This window comes from Dendronephthya gigantea, unplaced genomic scaffold (genome assembly GCF_004324835.1).
Source record: "Dendronephthya gigantea isolate DGI-Jeju-01 unplaced genomic scaffold, DenGig_1.0 000078F, whole genome shotgun sequence".
In the NCBI taxonomy this organism is placed as follows: Eukaryota; Metazoa; Cnidaria; class Anthozoa; order Malacalcyonacea; family Nephtheidae; genus Dendronephthya; species Dendronephthya gigantea.
Genome location: NW_021163088.1, coordinates 294,666 through 312,921, shown reverse-complemented (window position 1 = coordinate 312,921; position 18,256 = coordinate 294,666). Strand labels below are relative to the sequence as shown.

The window sequence follows — 18,256 nt, the reverse complement described above, 5'->3', positions numbered from 1 at the left end:
GTCTATTTATAAAATAAATGTTCTGCATGCAGATGGTAAAATTTCAAGATCAAGACATTTATCCATCTATATCATGATGCTTTGTATACAATTGTATAAGAACAGTCAGAATATTAAACATTACCTTAATTCATTATATTTATAAATGAATATTAGCTGGAATTTACGTCCAGAAAGGTAAGAAACATGCTAAATTTTAGCAATTTTAAATCAAAAAGGCTGGCCATTGTTACGAGCAGATCTATATAAAGCAGAAGCAACTGCACCACTCTTTTATAAAAATTACAAATAGCTAGCACTTGTCCTTTGTACTAATCTAAAATATTGCAGGCTTTTAAATATACATACTCCTGCATCTGTGAATGACAGCACTTGGAAATTTAAACATGCAATGTTTCCATATCATGTAATGGAAGAAATTGCTATACCGTTGTAAGAAACATGAAATAATAAACTCACCAGGTTGTAGTACTGGGTTCAACTTATCGTCAGTCAAACCCATTGTTCTGCAGTAACATTGCAACATTGCCCCACAAGATGGGAGCCATTTTAAGGAATGCAATGTTGAATGTGCAATATACTTTAAAATCCATCAGGTGCAATTTGGAAAATATTCTGAGCATTGTGGATATAAATTGGAATGTTGCAATTGTTTATGGGCTAATTTAGTTAAAATCGGTCCAAACATGGTATCTGACACCAGTGGGCACCACTATAGCAGGACCATGTGTCAGAAATATTCAAATAATATATATTGTTATATAGGTGCTGTGTACTTTAAATGTGATTGGTTCATTCCTAGTAATTCGGAAAACAGTGAGTTTTGTTTTCCCTTGAGTCTCAATGTTTCAGACTTTTGGGAAAAATGTTTCAAACATTCAGACTCTTGGGAAAACAATACTCACTATTTCCCTCGGGAGCATACATTAAGTGTATAATATCGCTATTGTCATCTTCATACCTTGAAATACTTCAACACAACTTGAATATGACTCTTTGGCTTCTTTCTCTGACATAAATGGCCTTGCCATAAAGCATTGAAGATAAAGACGGTGTGATTTCTGCATTTTGCACCTGAAATTTTTTATTTAGACCAATTTTAAAGTTCTCATATGCTGTGTGTTTACAGCATATGTTTTCAGTGACAATTTTCCCGCGAACTTCTGAACGGCGTTGAATTTCACTTTGAAATGTGCTCCACCCGATCGCGGGCAAGCAGTAAGCCAGTGAACTCTATATACAAACTGGAAAGCTAAGTAGTGATCAGTGATAAACTGCCTAGTGCAGTAGTGCCCAGGGGTGGCGCCAGAAGGAGGGCAAGGGGGGCTACAGCCCCCTCGTCGGGGAGCTTTAGCCCCCCTGTCGGGGAAAAATTTACAATTCGTCGTGGAATGAACGGGAGATATATGAGTTGCCCTCTATTGTTTTTAGTTCTCTCATATCAAACAGATAAACTTCTTCAAAATTTAACTTAGTATTTTATATTGTACATGGTTGGTAGCATAAAAATTTTCATGAAAAAGTCCGTGATAAGACTCTGAAATGCAAATTTCCAAATATCTAGAGCAATCAAACTTCAAAAATTTCCACCCTCGGCGCCAACCAAGCTGGCGCCTCGTGAGCATAGGCTCCAAATCTAAGGCATGGGACTGTAGCAATAAACCGAAAGCTGGGCTTCCTACAATTACACGTTAAATAACCAGGAGTTCAGCCTCAGCCCCCCTGTCGGGGACCTTAGCCCCTGTGCCGGGGAATTCCTTGCGCCACCCCTGGTAGTGCCTACCCATTTATTCCCATATTCCCAGTTTTCATTGTATACATTAAAGTTCGCTGGCCTATCCAGATGATTCCAGTGAACTGATCTGGACGTTCGTTTTAAGATAATTGTTATATAACTATAGTCCCAAATTTCTACACTTAATAGAAACAGTAGCGTAGCCAGCCTGACGATTTTGTCCCGCATGTAAATTTCGAGTTATTATAATTACTCCGGCTACCGTAGGTACGCCGGAGTCTTAAAACACCAGCGGCCGGAAGTTTTGGGCGTCACAAATGCGACCTACGTTCATGGAGTTAACCGCTTTTTTCCCCGAACGGTTCACGGGCTCACGTCAAAATGGCTGTGGATTATAAAGGATTTTTAATTTTGGGTTTTCCATCAAATACTGCGACTGTTTTCCTTGGCATTAGCACTCGTAGTGCGTCGGGTTTTACTCGTAGGATTTTGGCACAATCAGTCGTTAGATCATTGGTGAATATTGTAGCTTCGCAGGTTTGCATCATATACAGTAACTTCGATTTTAATATACTGTATACAGGCTGTGCCTGTTTATTAACTTGATATTTTGTGGAAGATAAACGAATTTAACAAGCTTTAACAATGTGTGGAAATTTTACATTGGAACTCTAGGGCATTAAAACTCTACAGATGTCACGTATCATTGTTGTCTCCGTTTTATAGCTCATCTATTAAAATAATATTGGTAGCAACAGCTAAATTTTGCCCTCAAGAAAGAGCAATATTGCTCTCAGGCATCATAAACCCCTGCCCGGTCTCGTTATTTTGACGGACGCATGTATATGGTACGCCACCTGTGCCGTAGCCGGAGTGTACGCCTGCCCAGGCGTCTTGTTACTCTTGTCTTTAGAAATTCATTGTTTTCACAATCAACGAACTCCGAAATGGTTTTTCATTAGTTTCGCTTTTGCGAGCGTGCTTGCTGGTTTACACGCGTGGCGCGCGCGAATGCTGCGTGACCATGCGTGCCTCATTAGCTTCCCGCGTGAGGAAACATGGCGGACAAAAAGCCAAAAAATGTTCCAAGTCCGGCTGCATTTACTCCACCAAAATGGTAGTAGTTTACTCTCTTTTTTTTAATATTTCGTCTCTAATTTTGTATTAACTCGTATGATTCGTTACAGGGCGGGAAAACCTTCGGCTGGATTACATTTGGACGTAACGAAGAATGGTAGCGTTGTTGAGGTGCAGTATTGATCAGCTTGATAAATGATAACTGACCTAATTGACAGTATAAATGCCTCAGTATATGTTATTTTGTTGTTCCGTCGTTAAAAATCGGTAATATGATCAACTTGACAGCAATTTAATCCACACAGCATATTCTTCTATACTTAGCTATAAACTGTAGTGTACAGTTAAGAGGTATTCAGTGATGTACTGGGGTCTGGGGTATTGAGTCCACTGACTATATACCATAAGTGCCTTAATATATGCATCTAGGTTTTAATGATTTCAGTTTTACTCATTTAATTAAGGTACTTTTATGCAGTAACATGAACACACTGTCATCTTAGGGTTGGACCCCATTATGCCAAGCGAGTACTTTACATTTTACCCAAGTAATTGCATGCAATAGTAGTCGCTAAATGGTTAATGTAAATGCCCAATGGTTCATGGCTGCGATTAGGGTTTTTAGGGTTAAATCGTTTAGGGTTAAATCATTAAATTGGGGCGATAGATTACTTGGGTATGGTAATTAAGGTGTAAAATTTCCTGCCAAGATATTTAAGAACTTTTTCTTCTTGTTTGTGAGTCCCCAAAATTTCCACCAAAATTGTTGGCAAAAGGGCATGATTTTTGAGGCCCTCTACTCCAGCCATAGAAACTTGCAACATTTTTGCTTGAATGTTGCAACTATATTCCAGGAGGTCTAATGGTGTTCTGGTTTTACAGCAGTGTGTGCTCAATATGTTTTTGTTTCTTATTTAGAAGCTGATTATTGATCAAAAACCTTTCTATCTGTTTGGAAGAAATAAAGATTCCTGTGATTTTCCATTGGATCACACCTCATGTTCAAGGGTTCATTCTGCTTTAGTCTTTCATAAACATTTAAACAGACCATTCCTTATTGATCTAAAAAGCAGTAAGTACAATGTTTTGATTTGAAGAAGTTAAATAAGTTCTGTCTGTACCCTGAGACAAACTGACATCCCAGCTTGGCTGTAACATATTGTACATAGATAATTCTGAGTGTAATATATCTTATTGTCTGAATAACTGGACTGGCACCAATCAGAAGTTTGTGAAGAAATTTGAACTAATTATGACTTTAATCTCCAAACATCATAAAATAGGAATATTAATATTAGTTATGTACCTTGGTGTGGATACATATTTTAACTAGTGCTAAATATTTTCGTTCGAAATGATAAAAATGAACGCAAATAGTAATGCAAACTGTATTCAGGAAAATGTTTTAAAATGGCAAAGAATTTTAAACCAAGCAATCATTGCATGACAGAAATTATTGCATGACAACAATTTTTGACAACAATTGGATTGTTTATGGTCTGCCATATTACACACCTGCATAGCAATAAGAGGGTGGATGAACATGCAACCCTACCACACTTTACTTCCTAACCAAATTTCTTATTCTTGGAAAATGCAGAAAATTGTGGAAAAGAGGGTATATGCAATGAAATTTTGTGCGCAGTAAGCCATCATTTCAGTGATAATCTTTTGATAATTTGCAAGAAAAGCTTAATTCTGATTTAATTCCCCACCTTTATACCCCTTCGCTCATTTCCAGCTGTGATGGCATAGCAATATGACCGTGGGTGAGGATGCAACCCCCCCCCACTTTTCTTCATTACCATATTTCTTACACTTCAAAGACCTGAAAGATAAAGGGCAAGGTGGTGTATGCAATGAAATGTTTTGCTATCAGCTATCATTCCCTAACCTCATTCACTCCTCTCACTTGTTTTGTGCTTGCAAACCTCTGTCACCCACCTATGCATCTGGCACATATTCATTTCATGTTTTTTTTCACTACACGTTTTAGCTCATGGAACATTCATTGGTCATATTCGTCTTGAAAGTGATAAGCCAACTCAACTTCCTGTTGAAAGTGTCATTCACTTTGGCGCATCAACACGGACGTACACGTTACGAGAAAAACCTACATTACCAAGCGCTATGCAAGCGACAATGCATGGTAATAGCGAACAAAATGTGGATAAAGAGGATAATGAGGATAATGAAGGTTCAACTGGGGGATTTTTAGGATTGCCGGAGTCCGATACAGATCTTAAGGTGAGTTCCGTTTTAACATTTCAACTTAAATTAGAGCTATAAAGATACAGAAACTATAGGAAGGGGCCGGTTGTACAAAATTCGGAACCACATTTCGGGCAGTTGAATGGTAGTTAACTCCCGAATTCACGATTCTGATTGGCCATTTCTGTTTTGGACTCCCAGCTTACAGCCAGTTACACTGAACAATCACTATCATCATTTAGTATTCCACTTCTGTGTTTATTTGAACAAAATCTAAACATCGATAGTGGTTTAGAACAACAAGGTAAAGATACGAAAGAGTTCAGTTAATTTTTTCAGAACGCTTACGTTTAGAATTTTCTTTGAGAGTTGTAAATTACTGGAAAATGTTTTCAAAATGTATGTATAAGAAAACTTCCGTGAAGTGCACTAAAGTTTCGTATGTAGTTGCCAAATTTACATATCTGAAAATTTGAATCGGATTGCAAGTTGCATGAAAAATTGCAGCGTTCAACACGACCTTAAAGGTTGTTTACCACTTCGATCTTAACGTATCGTATTTATTGCCTTCCTGGGCACTCGGCTAAAACTAGTGACTTAAAACAATAGGTTACATTACGGTTCCGTTTGAATAAAGACAGCACACAACCAATTTCTACCATCAGCGTACTCTGCGAAAGCTTGACGTTAGGAGTTTCATTACGCTACTGTGAAATGTTTTGAAGCGAATTTAGTTTTGGTAAGAATAAATTCCCCAAAAGTTTCAATTATTTTGAATAACCGCACAGGCTCATATTCTGCCTATTATGACAGGTTCGTGTTGCATATTGTCAATGTCGTATTTTACTGTTTTGTTTCCAAGAAGAATGAAAAAATATTGAATCCAGCATCGTGTGAACGCAATGCTGAAACGAAATAATATTTATGCTGTATCGTGCGAACATTTGAAACCGTGATTATTTTCTATCGGCAACTGAGTTTTATACCGGCCTCGTGTGAACCTGGTCGGCTGGTCCTAATAATGATATTTGTTCTACACTCGTTCTCCCAAACCACCATCATGCAAGCTTTGACCTATTGAAATTATTAATTAACTCAAATTCGAATCTCCTCGTTTCACGAGAACGACACAAGACTGCAATCACAGCTTTAATACTACTTGAACCGGGGGCTGCTGTAATTACCACTCAGTTTAAGATAACTATTGTAAGGTACCATGAAGTTTCACTCAATGCCCTGTTACAATTTTTTTTACAACTTGCAATGCAATTATACTTTTGAGAGATGTAGATTACTGATGAATCCTCAAAATGTAAGTCTAAGAAACTTCGGTGGAGTGTAATTTACGCGGAAGTTTCGTTGTTGCCAAGTTTACACATCTCAAAAGTAGAATTGTATCGTGTAACAGGGCCTTTACAGGCGTTGAAACACGATAGAGGTATAATTTAAAACTTATTTCTCACCAGGATTTGACAGATTTTAACACGGCGCATAATAAAAGACTATCGTCTATTGCAATTGAAGAATCCGGAACTGCGCTGCCGAAATTAAAAAGACGACGCGTTTCCACTGGTATATCATTTAAGGATGGTTATGAAATCATAAATCCAGGTAGGAATACATCATTCCGTATTACCCTAAATTCAATACTAAAATCAGTACTGCTATAGAAATAGCATCACAAATTTATATAGATTTGGAAGTTTTGTTCCGAAGCATTGAAGTACCAAAATCTTCGCCGTGTTATTTATTACAACTTTCCAAAGTGAGACGAAATTTGCCAGCGTATATATATTTCACATTTTCAGTAATTTGCACTCAAACTTTCCAATTTTACTAGTTTGAGGATGCTCTACCCTGATGTATAGCCACAACCCAGTGCTGTTGTTAGTTCAGCATTTAGTTGATAACACTGAGTTATTTCTGTTAAGAATATTTTCTGTTTCTCTATTGCTTGTGAGTTGTGGTCTTACAACCTCGCAAGCCAGGGCAGTTGGCCGGGCGTAGGTAGAAAAGTCTGCACAAAATGGTTTCCTGACGAAGTTCACTAATTTCGTATACTGTATATCGCGGGAAAAAATAACGACCTTTAGCTCGAAAGTACAGGGTGTCCCAAAACAGAATAAAGGATTACTAAACGGTTTTCTACGCTTTCCGAAAGTCTCGCAACATCCCGAGTGCATGGATGACGCAATCCTGCGTGAAAAATTTTTGACCAATCAAATTGCGTGTTTCACTGTAGTTATTTTATAATTCGCTTTAATACTTTATGTATTTTAATTTACTCTGTAATCAGATTGATTCAATATTGACACTAGTTTAATAAGCTTGACATTTTTGTGTCTCTGGTACACTATTTCATATATTTTGTACTGTAACAGTGTAAGTGAAAGCAAAACCAACCAAAGATGTAAGAAGCTTTTCTAATAACTATATATTGTATGCGGGTTCCGTTTTTTTTTTGAACACCCCAATTCCGGCCATTACGAACCTTACAGATACGACTGTATTTTCCCACTTACTTAGCTAACAATTTAATCGCTGTGATGTTAGATCGCGTATTTCCTAAATCTTCGCACTCGTTCGGACAAGTCGTCGTGTATAGAGTGTACTTTAATACTTCAAAGCCCAGTTTATAATTACTAAACTCAATTTACTTGCTCGCCTCTCCTAAAATAGGTACCCATACGAATCTCATCCGTGCTTGCGGCCTTCTTACTTACACTGATAAAATTAGGTACATACAAGTTCATGCAGGAAAAGAGGTTTTAGTAAACAGATCGTCGGTGAATTCCACAGCTACCTGGTGATCTGCTTATACTAAAACCTCTTTTCCTGCATGAAGCTTTGTCAAAATAATCCATTTTAGGGCGCCATAAGAATAGCAACGCTATCGTACAATACTTAAGGCTGCTTTCCACTTACGTATAAAAATATACGCACGTGCACGTACGCAAAATTTTAAATGCTTTTAACTTTTTATTTTTTAACATCTATAGGTCAACGTATGCATACTAAAATACGCAGAAAACTAAGTTCCTTCGATTTATTCACTCAGTGTTTTCTTTTACGTGCGTATGGACTTTTACGTGCGTATACGTCCGTATGAAAAACGCGTAAGTGGAAAACAGCCTTTACTCATATATCCGTTGGCTCGCACGAGGTAGCTACAGTATCTAGGTTTGAAAGCGCTTCGTCGAACTGGCCGCGTCGTAAATTGTAAACACCCTGAATGCCGTTACTAGGTAGTGCGGTAAGGTATATAATAACTACTAACCTACTAAAACTACAGAAACGAGCTGCAAGACTAATTCTTGAATTACCAACCGAAGTACCCTCAATATTACTTTTCCGCCAACTTAATTGGATACCTATTTTCAACTTGATAAAATTGAGAAAAATTCTTATGGTTTTCAATACTTTAAAAACTTCTTGGCCACCAGATCTTCGAAGGTTGTTTGTTTACGTTCGCGACTCTCATCCAATTCAAACTAGATCGACAACGACTGACTTAAAGATCCCTTTAGTCAAGACGGAGCAGGCTAAATCTAAGATATCTTATAGTGGTGCAAGTCTATTCAATTCTTTACCTTCTGAGTTAAAAATCGTTGAAAATTATTCACCTAACTGTTTTAAAAAAAAGCTTAAAACCTTTTTTCTTCAATTAAACAATGAAGTTGACCATGTTAATGAATTTAGCTGCACTGTATGCAAGCATATCATTCGTTGCCAATGTTTCTCGCGATGAAACCTTTCATATTACCTTTCGAGGGCCATTGGGAAGAATACCTTAAGGTAACAATGTGAACCCCTCATGAAATAAAGTTTTAATAATAAATAATAATAATAATAATAATATAACATATTTGAATTTGTTTTGCAGAAGACGTTGATCCATCAGTTGGTAAATTTCGTAATATGATTCAAACAAGTATTGTGCAGGTTAAGGTATGATGTAATTAAACCGAGTAGCAGTACACTGTATCATGCATGACAGCAGAATCCTTTGTTGCTCCAGGTTACTTCTAGAAATTTAGTTTAATCACTTTTATTAACTACGCGAAAATCGGGCCTATATTTTAGCCGGGCAGCGTCAGCCAGCTATCAAGAGGGTTGTAATCCATTTTGATGTATATTATCGATTATCATATATTTTATTTTTTATGAAACTAGTCGAAATTTTGTTATCATGTTTAGTTACAAGAACTATGGTATAAACTGAAATAAAGTTAATATTAAAGCCCCGCGTTAACACTACACTTGATTTATTGCCACGACAAGGCTAAAACGGGTGTATTTTATCCGTGCCCGATCTTTGTTTTGGTAGCCTGAGCACTAATGCTTCTCTCGATGGATCGTGGAGATTTGGGTATGGGTATTTACAATATTTTAGCCGCACTGCGCCAATAAATTGAATGTAGTGTAAACAGGGCTTAAGTTGTTTCAACCTATAATTTTATCAATTATTACGCATGTTTTGCTTCGAAAGTTGATATTCAGATTTTCCGCCATATTTTTCATAATACGGCGCGTGCGTAAATGTGCTTCCGCGGTGTTTTTTGTACTAAACTTCAATTCGCGTCAAAAAACAGCGATGTTTCAACTCGAGATGCCCTTGTCTGTAACAACCGTACTCGTAACGTCTTTCCACTCTTTTATTATCCAGGAACCAAGGCATGCATCAAAAATTGGCAGTATGACAGAAAGTATCACAAAGAGAATGAACAGTTTCGCTTATCAGGAAGAATTATACACAGACCTTCCAGCTCTTGACGGCCATGAACATGATACCGCGTTACATTCAGTACAGAGTGGAAGTAGAGTAACTGCTGCGCCGGACGTTGAGGGACCCGAGTATACTGATGTGGATAGAACTGTACATGAAAACACGTTTGCACCGTCTATGCCGCAAGAGGCGCCGAAGAAGAAATACGCAAAGGAGGCATGGCCTGGCAAAAAACACGGCTCGTCGCTTTTGATGTGAAATGTACCCTAAAATTATCGCTGGCAAATCGATATTTGCGCATTTGCAGGGATAGTCTCATAAATGCGTGCAATTCCTAAATCCATACCAAGCCAATGTGCTCCGTCTACCAACCTTTGTATATTAAAACTTTCCATGGTCATATTGTATAGAGCGGTACGCCACATTTTGCCGTTTACGCTGTAGTAAAGCCCTGGAAACTGTATCTTCGTTGCATCGTGGTCAATCGTCATACGCATGCGCGATAGCATTAGTCACGCACAGTGAACTCGAATAAAACTGGAATGATAACTCCAAATAATGTCCAGTCAATTGGTGAAACCGAGTTGAATATAAAATGCCCGTTAAAGCGGGAGCCGCCCGAGCAAAACAGGCTTTCAAAAGACGCAAGGAATTTACCCGTTCTAGATAGACGTTCTAAATAGGTTTGCACCATTTCACATTCATAAAACATGTTTTTTGGAAAAATCTAAGTGTCAATGTTTAATTGTTTTAAGCTTTTATTCATGCTGAGATGAGATGGGCTTCGGCGTTGTTTTGGTCTTGTAATCTCAACTCTTCGCCTTCACTGCGGCCTTCTTACAATTTGGCTTCAAAGACGGCGGCCAAGTTGTCGTTCCAGTCTTTTTAGAGTTCATTGATCACGCATGCCCTGGCGTTTGACTGCATTTTTTTAACTGGATAGCTAAATTGACGTGCAATGCCTTTCTCGTGCTTTCGGCTGCGCAGCTTGCAAAGAGTGGGTTTTTTAACTGTTATAAATACGAGATTTTATGAGGTCATTTTATTAGCTCTAGCTTATTAAGGTGGTGTTATACAAAAAAATAATTTTATTTTGAAAAGTATAAGAATCTGTTCATGCTATATTGCAAGCTAAGTTGTTTTGAGTGAAAAAAAACTTGTAAGTGACTTCAATCACTATAGTTACCCAGACCAGACACACTCAACTAGAATAAATAAATCTTTTCCAGTGTTAAACGTTTTACAGGATATAAATATAAAATTTCTACGATCTGCCTCAAAATAAACCCTCGTTATTTTACTTTGACTGAACGAAATACAACACTTTTAGGTTCACGCGTCCAAGCCGATTGCCTTTAAAGTCTACCATAAAAATTTTATCAAGATAGCTTTACTATTTTGAGTTATCTTCTCCCAAAATAAGGCGAATGAGAACCTTAGTTTATTAACAAAAGCGAAGAAAAGAGTTTTGCATATTATATTCATAAATTATAGAGAACAATTAAATAGAACAATAAAACAATAGAATAAGTCAATCGACCCCTTTGGTTTGCTCGGGGTGCAACCAAATTAATAAAAATTAATGACGTTTACCGACGTCGCGGAATTCTCGTAGTCTTGTAAATCCTGAATGGCAACACGCTACCTAATATACAGGGTGTCTAAAAAAAACGCAACTACTTGAATATGCAAGAACTAATACCGTTCTAAAGCGCAACAGATCAGCACCGGTAGGAATTGAAAATGGCTCCTAATCCTTCATTTAAAATGCTAAAAGTCATTTTAGTTGAACTATGGTGCAAACCCGAACAATATTAATATTCTTGCATATTTAAGCTAAGACACCCTTTAGTTCTATGTTGATGACAACTTTGAACAATGTGGACAACACAATAGCACTCAGTCTGGTTCAAATCAATATTGCAACTAACTGATTGTTTTCAGGCGTGAATATAATATTTTTTAAAGGTGAGTTTTATGGTATACATGTCAATGAAAATTTAAAATTAAACGAAACTTACCTGGAATTTGAAGTTTGATGATAATTCTATCAAATCTGCAGTGCTATACGAAGGGTTAACATGAGATGCACGGCTCGCGCTGCCGTGAGTCAACCTAGAGCGGGAATCCACTGAGGGCGTGCATCTTACGGTAATCCTCCGTACTAATGCAGATTTAGTAGAATTATCATCAAACTTCAAATACCAAATCACAGTGACGTACTTCCGGTTAACATGAATACAGGGTTTTCACAATGGAAGGAAATTTCCTTGCAATGGACCTTTTCCATCAGTAATAGACCAACTTTTTAATTAGGCGACAAAAAGGGAATTTCCGATTTCCGAAAAGTGCATAATAAACTTAGTAAAATTGCAAAGTTTGGCTGCAAAATATTGTAAAGTGCAAAAAATATAGCCATATGTATTTGGCAATTTTGTACACTTTTTTACTACGTACGACCGGAAGCTTGCAACTAATTTTAATTAGTAACGTGTTACTTAAAAGTAACACGCTTCCGGCCGTAGTACAAAAGTATACAAATTTGCCAACTTTGCATGGCTATATTTTCCGTACTACTTGACATTTTACGGCCAAACTTGGTAATTCTAGTAATTTAGGTATGCTCTTTTTAGCTCTGGTGATTTATTTCCTCCCTGTTACCTACATCGTAAGTCTTTCTATTCTGGAAAAAGGTCCAATAAACTCTAAAAAAACGTCTATTAGTGGTAGTGTTCCGAGTTCCATATTTTAAAGATAGCCCCTTTTGTACTTTTGTTTTTTGGAATTACGTTCACTTTGTTATTTTAGAATTAAGTTCAGTTTTAAAATTTAAATTTCAGGTTGTGATTGGCTGATTCGAATTAGCTAGCCAATCAAATCGCGTATCGAAAATGTAAGCAAGAACTTCTAAACGCTGCGTATAAATATTCTGACAAAGCATGCAGGATATTGATTACATTACGGACTGTACCAAATCTTTGAACTACATTCATTCTAACTGAAAGAGGTGGGTCACAGATATTAGAAAACTGTTTGTGACGATCTTGAGAAAGAGACAGTCATAAGGAAGGTTCTGTTTTAATAATATATACGATAAACACAGTCATCAAACCTTAAACTTTACATGAAAAGTGTCATAAACGCATTGCTACAAAGTCATATGTTGCAATGATTGTTGCAAAATTTGATATTCTTTGTATTCGTGTCAAAAATGTGAATGTGCAAGCAAACTTCTAAACGTTGAAGATAATAAATACTGCCAGATTTTCACTCCAAAAGCCTGAGAACTAGTTTCGTTTATCGCTTGGAATGCGGGGGAAATCCGTTCTCGGCAGGTCGTCTTCAACATCACAATATGAGGTTGTTTGATAACAAATACCACTGTCGACAACACCTGATTCTGTTCAAAGATTAGGTTTGCTTTGCCGAAAACGAAGATGACAAAATTTTGATCTAAATTATTCGTTTCATTCTCCAAGCTGTACGACGCTCTTTATTATGACTTAGAACATAAACCATTGAACTGATTGAAGGTGGGTAAGTAGATTATAATCACAGTAATTTGCTTCAGCACTGTAGAAATCAGAAGCGACTAGAAATTATGTTATGGTTGAGTCGCATATTTGTGCAATGCATTGCGTGTCACATTATTAAATTGCAAAACTAACTACAACATGGAAGAAATCTACATTAGTTAAGAACAGAAGTTACATGAGTTAAGAAGTGTTCATGTCAACCTCAGACTGGGGTTACCTCAAATGGGGGTATTTTGTTGAGCTAAAGTTTCACACGATTTCATTTTGGTGGAGCCAATTCACTTGTGATGTATGGAATGTAACCTGTTATTGATAAAGCAGTTCATTCGTTTTATTTTATTCCCTGCCCACAAGCACACATATACACTGCAAGTCACTGCAAGTCCGACGAAATTGGATTGTGTGAACAGGGCTTTAAAGTTCGAGCGTTGCAGGGAAATATAAATTACAATATATTTCATTTAATGCTGGGTTCTTAAAGCACAAGTAATCGCGGATTGTAGTAAAATACAAAAGAACTGGTCTCACCGTTTTTGACGTGCAAAGAAAAACGGTCCTTAAAGATCCAAACCTTGATAGAAACGAATGTAAAAAGTGAGCCCTGTAGTCAGGGACGAAAATCTATTCGTCGTGTGTCTGAAAATCTGATTTCATTCTAAGTCAATGAATGTTTTTGTTTAGATTTTTCCTCTTGACGAATAAAAATGCTGAAATACGACTGACAATTTTAGTGAGATTATTGCCGTCTTCTCACAGAGCCGTCGTTAGAAGTTTAAATAGCATGTTGATTCATAAATCTATGACTTTGTTTATAAACAGTTAAGTAAATCGCAGATCACTGATCAAAGAAATCAGTCAGGCATAGGACGAATGAAAATACACCCTCTAATTCGAATTTATTTTCAATTAAAAACTGTCTATGATTGTATTGCACTATTTATTTTTTCCCTCCCAGTGGTGCTTCTTTGCTAAACTAAGGAACTAATCTATGGTGCTTGTGCTATAAAGCCTCTATCTAAGCGAATAGTAAAATTTTGCTGAAAGTCGAACAACGACTAATCCCAACGAAACTCAATAGGTTTAACCACTGCTGATGTTGTTCACCTTTGAAACTATAGAACAATGAAATTCCTAACCGCTCAAGGTCCCTCGAAATGAAATTGTCTCATTTTTACATTCTCAACGTTTATAATAGAAATTTCAATGGAGAACGAAGCAAGTGGAAGTACAAGTGTCCGCAAATATGGTTCGAAACATCTTCGAGACGATGGAATAACTTCTCAGGGTCCAATGCAGTCTACATCATTAGCAATTGTGAAGTTTTTGGTTCAATATTGTGGTGCTGACTTAAGTTGTAAAGATGAGTCGGACAAAACTGCTTTACATCATGCTGTTGATGTTGGTGAAACAGACATTGTCAAATATTTTGTTGAACAATGTGGCGTTGACGTAAATGACAAGGATGAAAAAGGGTGGACAGTTCTGCACCATGCTGTCACTAAAGGTACGCCAGAAATTGTAAAATATCTTGTTGAACATGGCGCTCATGTAAATGACAATAATAAAAAAGAGTGGACAGTTCTGCACCATGCTGTCACTAAAGGTACGCCAGAAATTGTAAAATATCTTGTTGAACATGGCGCTGATGTAAATGACAAGGATAAAAAAGGGTGGACAGTTCTGCACCATGCTGTTATCAAAGGTACGGTAGAATTTCCAAAATATCTTGTTGAACATGACGCTAACGTAAATGGCAAGGATATTAGTGGGTGTACAGTGTTGCACTATGCTGTTATTAAAGGTACGGTAGAAATTGTAAAATATCTTGTTGAACATGGTGCTGATGTAAATGGCAAGGATATTAGCGAGTGTACAGTGTTGCACTATGCTGTTAGGTTTAATAGATTAGAGATTGTCAAGTATTTAGTTGAAAAGGGTGCTGACGTGACTCTTCACTAACAATCTTGGCATTAACATCCTCAAGATGGCTGTTGTGAAAAATTCAGTTGCTTTGATCAATCTTCTGTTGGAAAAGAACATCGCTGTGTGGAGAGCTGGATCATTTCTTGTTGAGGGAAGACATATAAGTCTTCTTGAATTGAGTATTCAGCTTGGTCATGATGAAATTACAACTATCCTCAAAAGGTCCATAAATCATTGTGAGAAGATTCAGATGTTGAAAGAAATGAATTGCAACCAGTTAAAAGAGGTAATGTTTCAAACATACACGAGTTTTTTTTAAAACAGAGCCGTACAAGTTATACTTGATAATTCCAAATATGTCTATCTGCAGGGGCGTAGGAACCGGGGGGGTTAGCGTCAGGGGCACGTGCGACACCAAAATTTTTCAAGGGCCAAAAAGTGCCCTTTTTATTAACAAAACCTGGAAGCTGGTGCCCCCCCCCCAATCTTTGGATGCTTCGTACGCCCCCGTCTATCTGCTAAAATATCATGCATGGCGGACTTTCTGTGAAGCTATCTCGGAATAGGGTTTCCATGGTAACGACTTCGTATGAAAAATGCCTTAGTAACTGAGCTTTGACTATTTGCCTTCACTGATAACAATGCTCAAATCGTTTTCGCTCCTAACTTTCACAATAGATAATTTGTACTTTTTCGTCCATAGACAGAAACACCGATGCAGGCTTTTGTCGCAAAGAATCGATTCAAAATTGGTGCTGGTGGTTTTTCTTGTGTCTTTGTTGGTCTCATGAAGGATGGAAGTGAAGTTGCTGTTAAGAGAATTTTGGTACAAAGTGAGGATGAAACAGTTGAAAACGAAAAGGAAATCATGAGTCTCATTGAAACAAACTCTCCATTTATAGTTAAATATCGACATTTTCACCGTGACGATACCTTCTTGTATCTTATTGTTGATCTTTGCGAAGAAACCTTGAGGGAACTTGTTCATGCATGCAGTATTCGACATCTAAAAGAGCAAGGTCCACGAATGATTAGGGAAATTCTATCAGGTCTAGAATTTCTTCATGGCAAAGGAATATTGCACAGAGATCTAAAACCATCAAACGTTCTGGTTGATATCGAAGGTTGCATGAAATTGGCAGATTTTGGAATAAGTCGCGTTGTTAATGAAGATGAAACGACAGTTGAAACAGTTGCAAAAGGTACTCGTGGATGGATGCCACCGGAAGTAATTGAAGCAATAGTTAAAAAAGAAAAAAGTCGTTTTAAAAGGAAATCAGATGTCCAGGTCGCGGGTATGATTGCTTTCTTCATCTTAACTAAAGGTGAACACCCTTTTGGATCTGAATTAGACCGAATGAAAAATATTTTGGAGAATAATCCTGTCAATTTGGAGAAACTTGGTGATCGCCCAGCTCGTAGGTTTGTGTCGTGGTTGATTAATCACAAGATTGATGATAGACCTTACGCTCACGAAACACTGAGAGATATCTTTTTTGCAACTCCGCAAGGAACATAGCGAGCAATTAGACAACAGCCTCGACGTTTGTTTGAAATGACGAATCCTTCCCATTGGGCATTGCATATTTTTTACACTTGAAATATCCTTGTTATAAAGTGCTTAACACAACGTGTTGTTTGTTTAGGTAGAATATAAACATTACTACAGTCCTCAATATATTGTACACTTTTTCAAAAAAATTATTCATAACTGAGGGGCTGTGCACATGAGCCAGGTTATAGAGATGAATTTAAAAAAGGTGTTTGGATTATCGAGAACTAGCCATTTCCAGCTGATCTGAGATCATGACGTCATAAAGCGTCTCGACAAAACTGAGTTATCATACGCCTGGTGTTATTTGTCCCTATTCTATTAACTAATAGTATAAAGGGTGAAAAATTTAAATTCTAATTTACAGTTGAGAAAAATGTTTCAGAAACTGATCATTGATGAAAAACCTTTGTATCTGTTTGGACGAAATAAATATTCCTGTGATTTTCCACTGGATCACACCTCATGTTCAAGAGTTCATTATGCTTTAGTCCTTCATAAACATTCAAACAGACCATTCCTTATTTATCTAAAAAGCAGTAAGTACAATGTTTTGATTTGAAGTTAAACTTAAATAAGTTTACCAGGCTCTGTCTGTACCCTGAGACAAACTGACATCCCAGCTATACTGTAACATATTGTACATGAATAATTCTGAGTGTAATTAAATATATGTTATTGTCTGAAAAACTGGACTAGCACCAGTAAGAATTTTTTGTGAAGAAATTTGACCCAAATGACTTTACTCTCCAAACATCATAAAGTAGGATTATAAATATTAGTTAGGTATCTTGATGTGGATGCATTTTTCAAAACTAGTGCTAAATATTTCCACCCAAAATCATGAAAATGAATGCAAATAGTAATGCAAACTGTATTCCGGAAAATGCTTTAAAATGGCAAAGAATTTTAAACCATTTTTAAACCATTGTATGACAGAAATTTTTGTATGACAACAATTTTCGACGAAAATTGGATTGTGTCTGGTCTGCCCTATCACACACTTGCATAGCAATCAGAGGGTGGGTGCAATCCTACCGCACTTTACTTCCTGGTTAAATTTCTCATTCTTGGAAAACTCGGAAAATTGCATGATAGAGGGTGTATACAATGAAATTTTGCAGTAAGCAATCACTTCACACCTTTATACCACCCCCACTCTTTTTCAGCTGTGATGGCATAGTAATAGGAGGGTGGGTGAGGATGTACCCCCCCACTTTTCTTCAAGATCATATTTCTTACACTTCAAAGACCTGAAAGATAAAGGGCAACGGGGTGTATCCGAAGAACTGTTTTTCTTTCAGCCATCATTCCCCAGCTTCACCCTACCCCCCCCCCTCACTTGTTTGTTGGGAAAAACCAACATTACCAAGCGCTATGCAAGCGACAATGCATGGTAATAGTGAAGAAAATGTGGATAAAGAGGATTATGAGGATAATGAAGGTTCAACGGGGGGATTTTTGGGATTGCCGGAGTCCGATACAGATCTTATAGT

At 37.2% G+C, this 18,256-nt stretch overlaps 2 protein-coding genes across 3 annotated transcripts; both read left to right on the top strand.

Moving 5' to 3' along the window:
• Nucleotides 1–2,788: 2,788 nt before the first annotated feature.
• Nucleotides 2,789–11,293, top strand: LOC114532125 (nuclear inhibitor of protein phosphatase 1-like). Of its 2 annotated transcripts, none has more exons than XM_028553703.1 (7): nucleotides 2,789–2,852; nucleotides 2,923–2,983; nucleotides 3,734–3,884; nucleotides 4,809–5,059; nucleotides 6,490–6,634; nucleotides 8,907–8,971; nucleotides 9,690–11,293. In XM_028553703.1, the coding sequence occupies exons 1-7, from the start codon at nucleotides 2,794–2,796 to the stop codon at nucleotides 10,005–10,007; spliced, it is 1,050 nt and encodes a 349-aa protein (XP_028409504.1). In that variant the 5' UTR covers nucleotides 2,789–2,793; the 3' UTR covers nucleotides 10,008–11,293. The 2 variants fall into 2 exon arrangements, with proteins under 2 accessions (XP_028409504.1, XP_028409503.1); XM_028553702.1 differs by having other exon boundaries at nucleotides 3,731–3,884.
• Nucleotides 11,294–15,249: 3,956 nt separating this feature from the next.
• On the top strand, nucleotides 15,250–17,097 carry LOC114532112 (serine/threonine-protein kinase 24-like). Its single transcript, XM_028553692.1, has 2 exons — nucleotides 15,250–15,494; nucleotides 15,912–17,097. Exons 1-2 carry the CDS (start codon nucleotides 15,270–15,272, stop codon nucleotides 16,725–16,727), a joined length of 1,041 nt encoding a protein of 346 aa, XP_028409493.1. The 5' UTR covers nucleotides 15,250–15,269; the 3' UTR covers nucleotides 16,728–17,097.
• The last annotated feature ends 1,159 nt before the right edge of the window (nucleotides 17,098–18,256 follow it).

Excerpts from the sequence above, each read along its gene's own strand:
- LOC114532125 (XM_028553702.1), top strand. The coding sequence starts at position 2,794 with ATGGCGGACAAAAAGCCAAAAAATGTTCCAAGTCCGGCTGCATTTACT. Across the intron at positions 2,984-3,730 it reads AGAATGGTAGCGTTGTTGAG|AAGCTGATTATTGATCAAAA; the intron begins GTGCAGTATTGA and ends TTTCTTATTTAG. Across the intron at positions 3,885-4,808 it reads CCTTATTGATCTAAAAAGCA|CTCATGGAACATTCATTGGT; the intron begins GTAAGTACAATG and ends TACACGTTTTAG.
- LOC114532112 (XM_028553692.1), top strand. The coding sequence starts at position 15,270 with ATGGCTGTTGTGAAAAATTCAGTTGCTTTGATCAATCTTCTGTTGGAA. Across the intron at positions 15,495-15,911 it reads ATTGCAACCAGTTAAAAGAG|ACAGAAACACCGATGCAGGC; the intron begins GTAATGTTTCAA and ends TTTCGTCCATAG.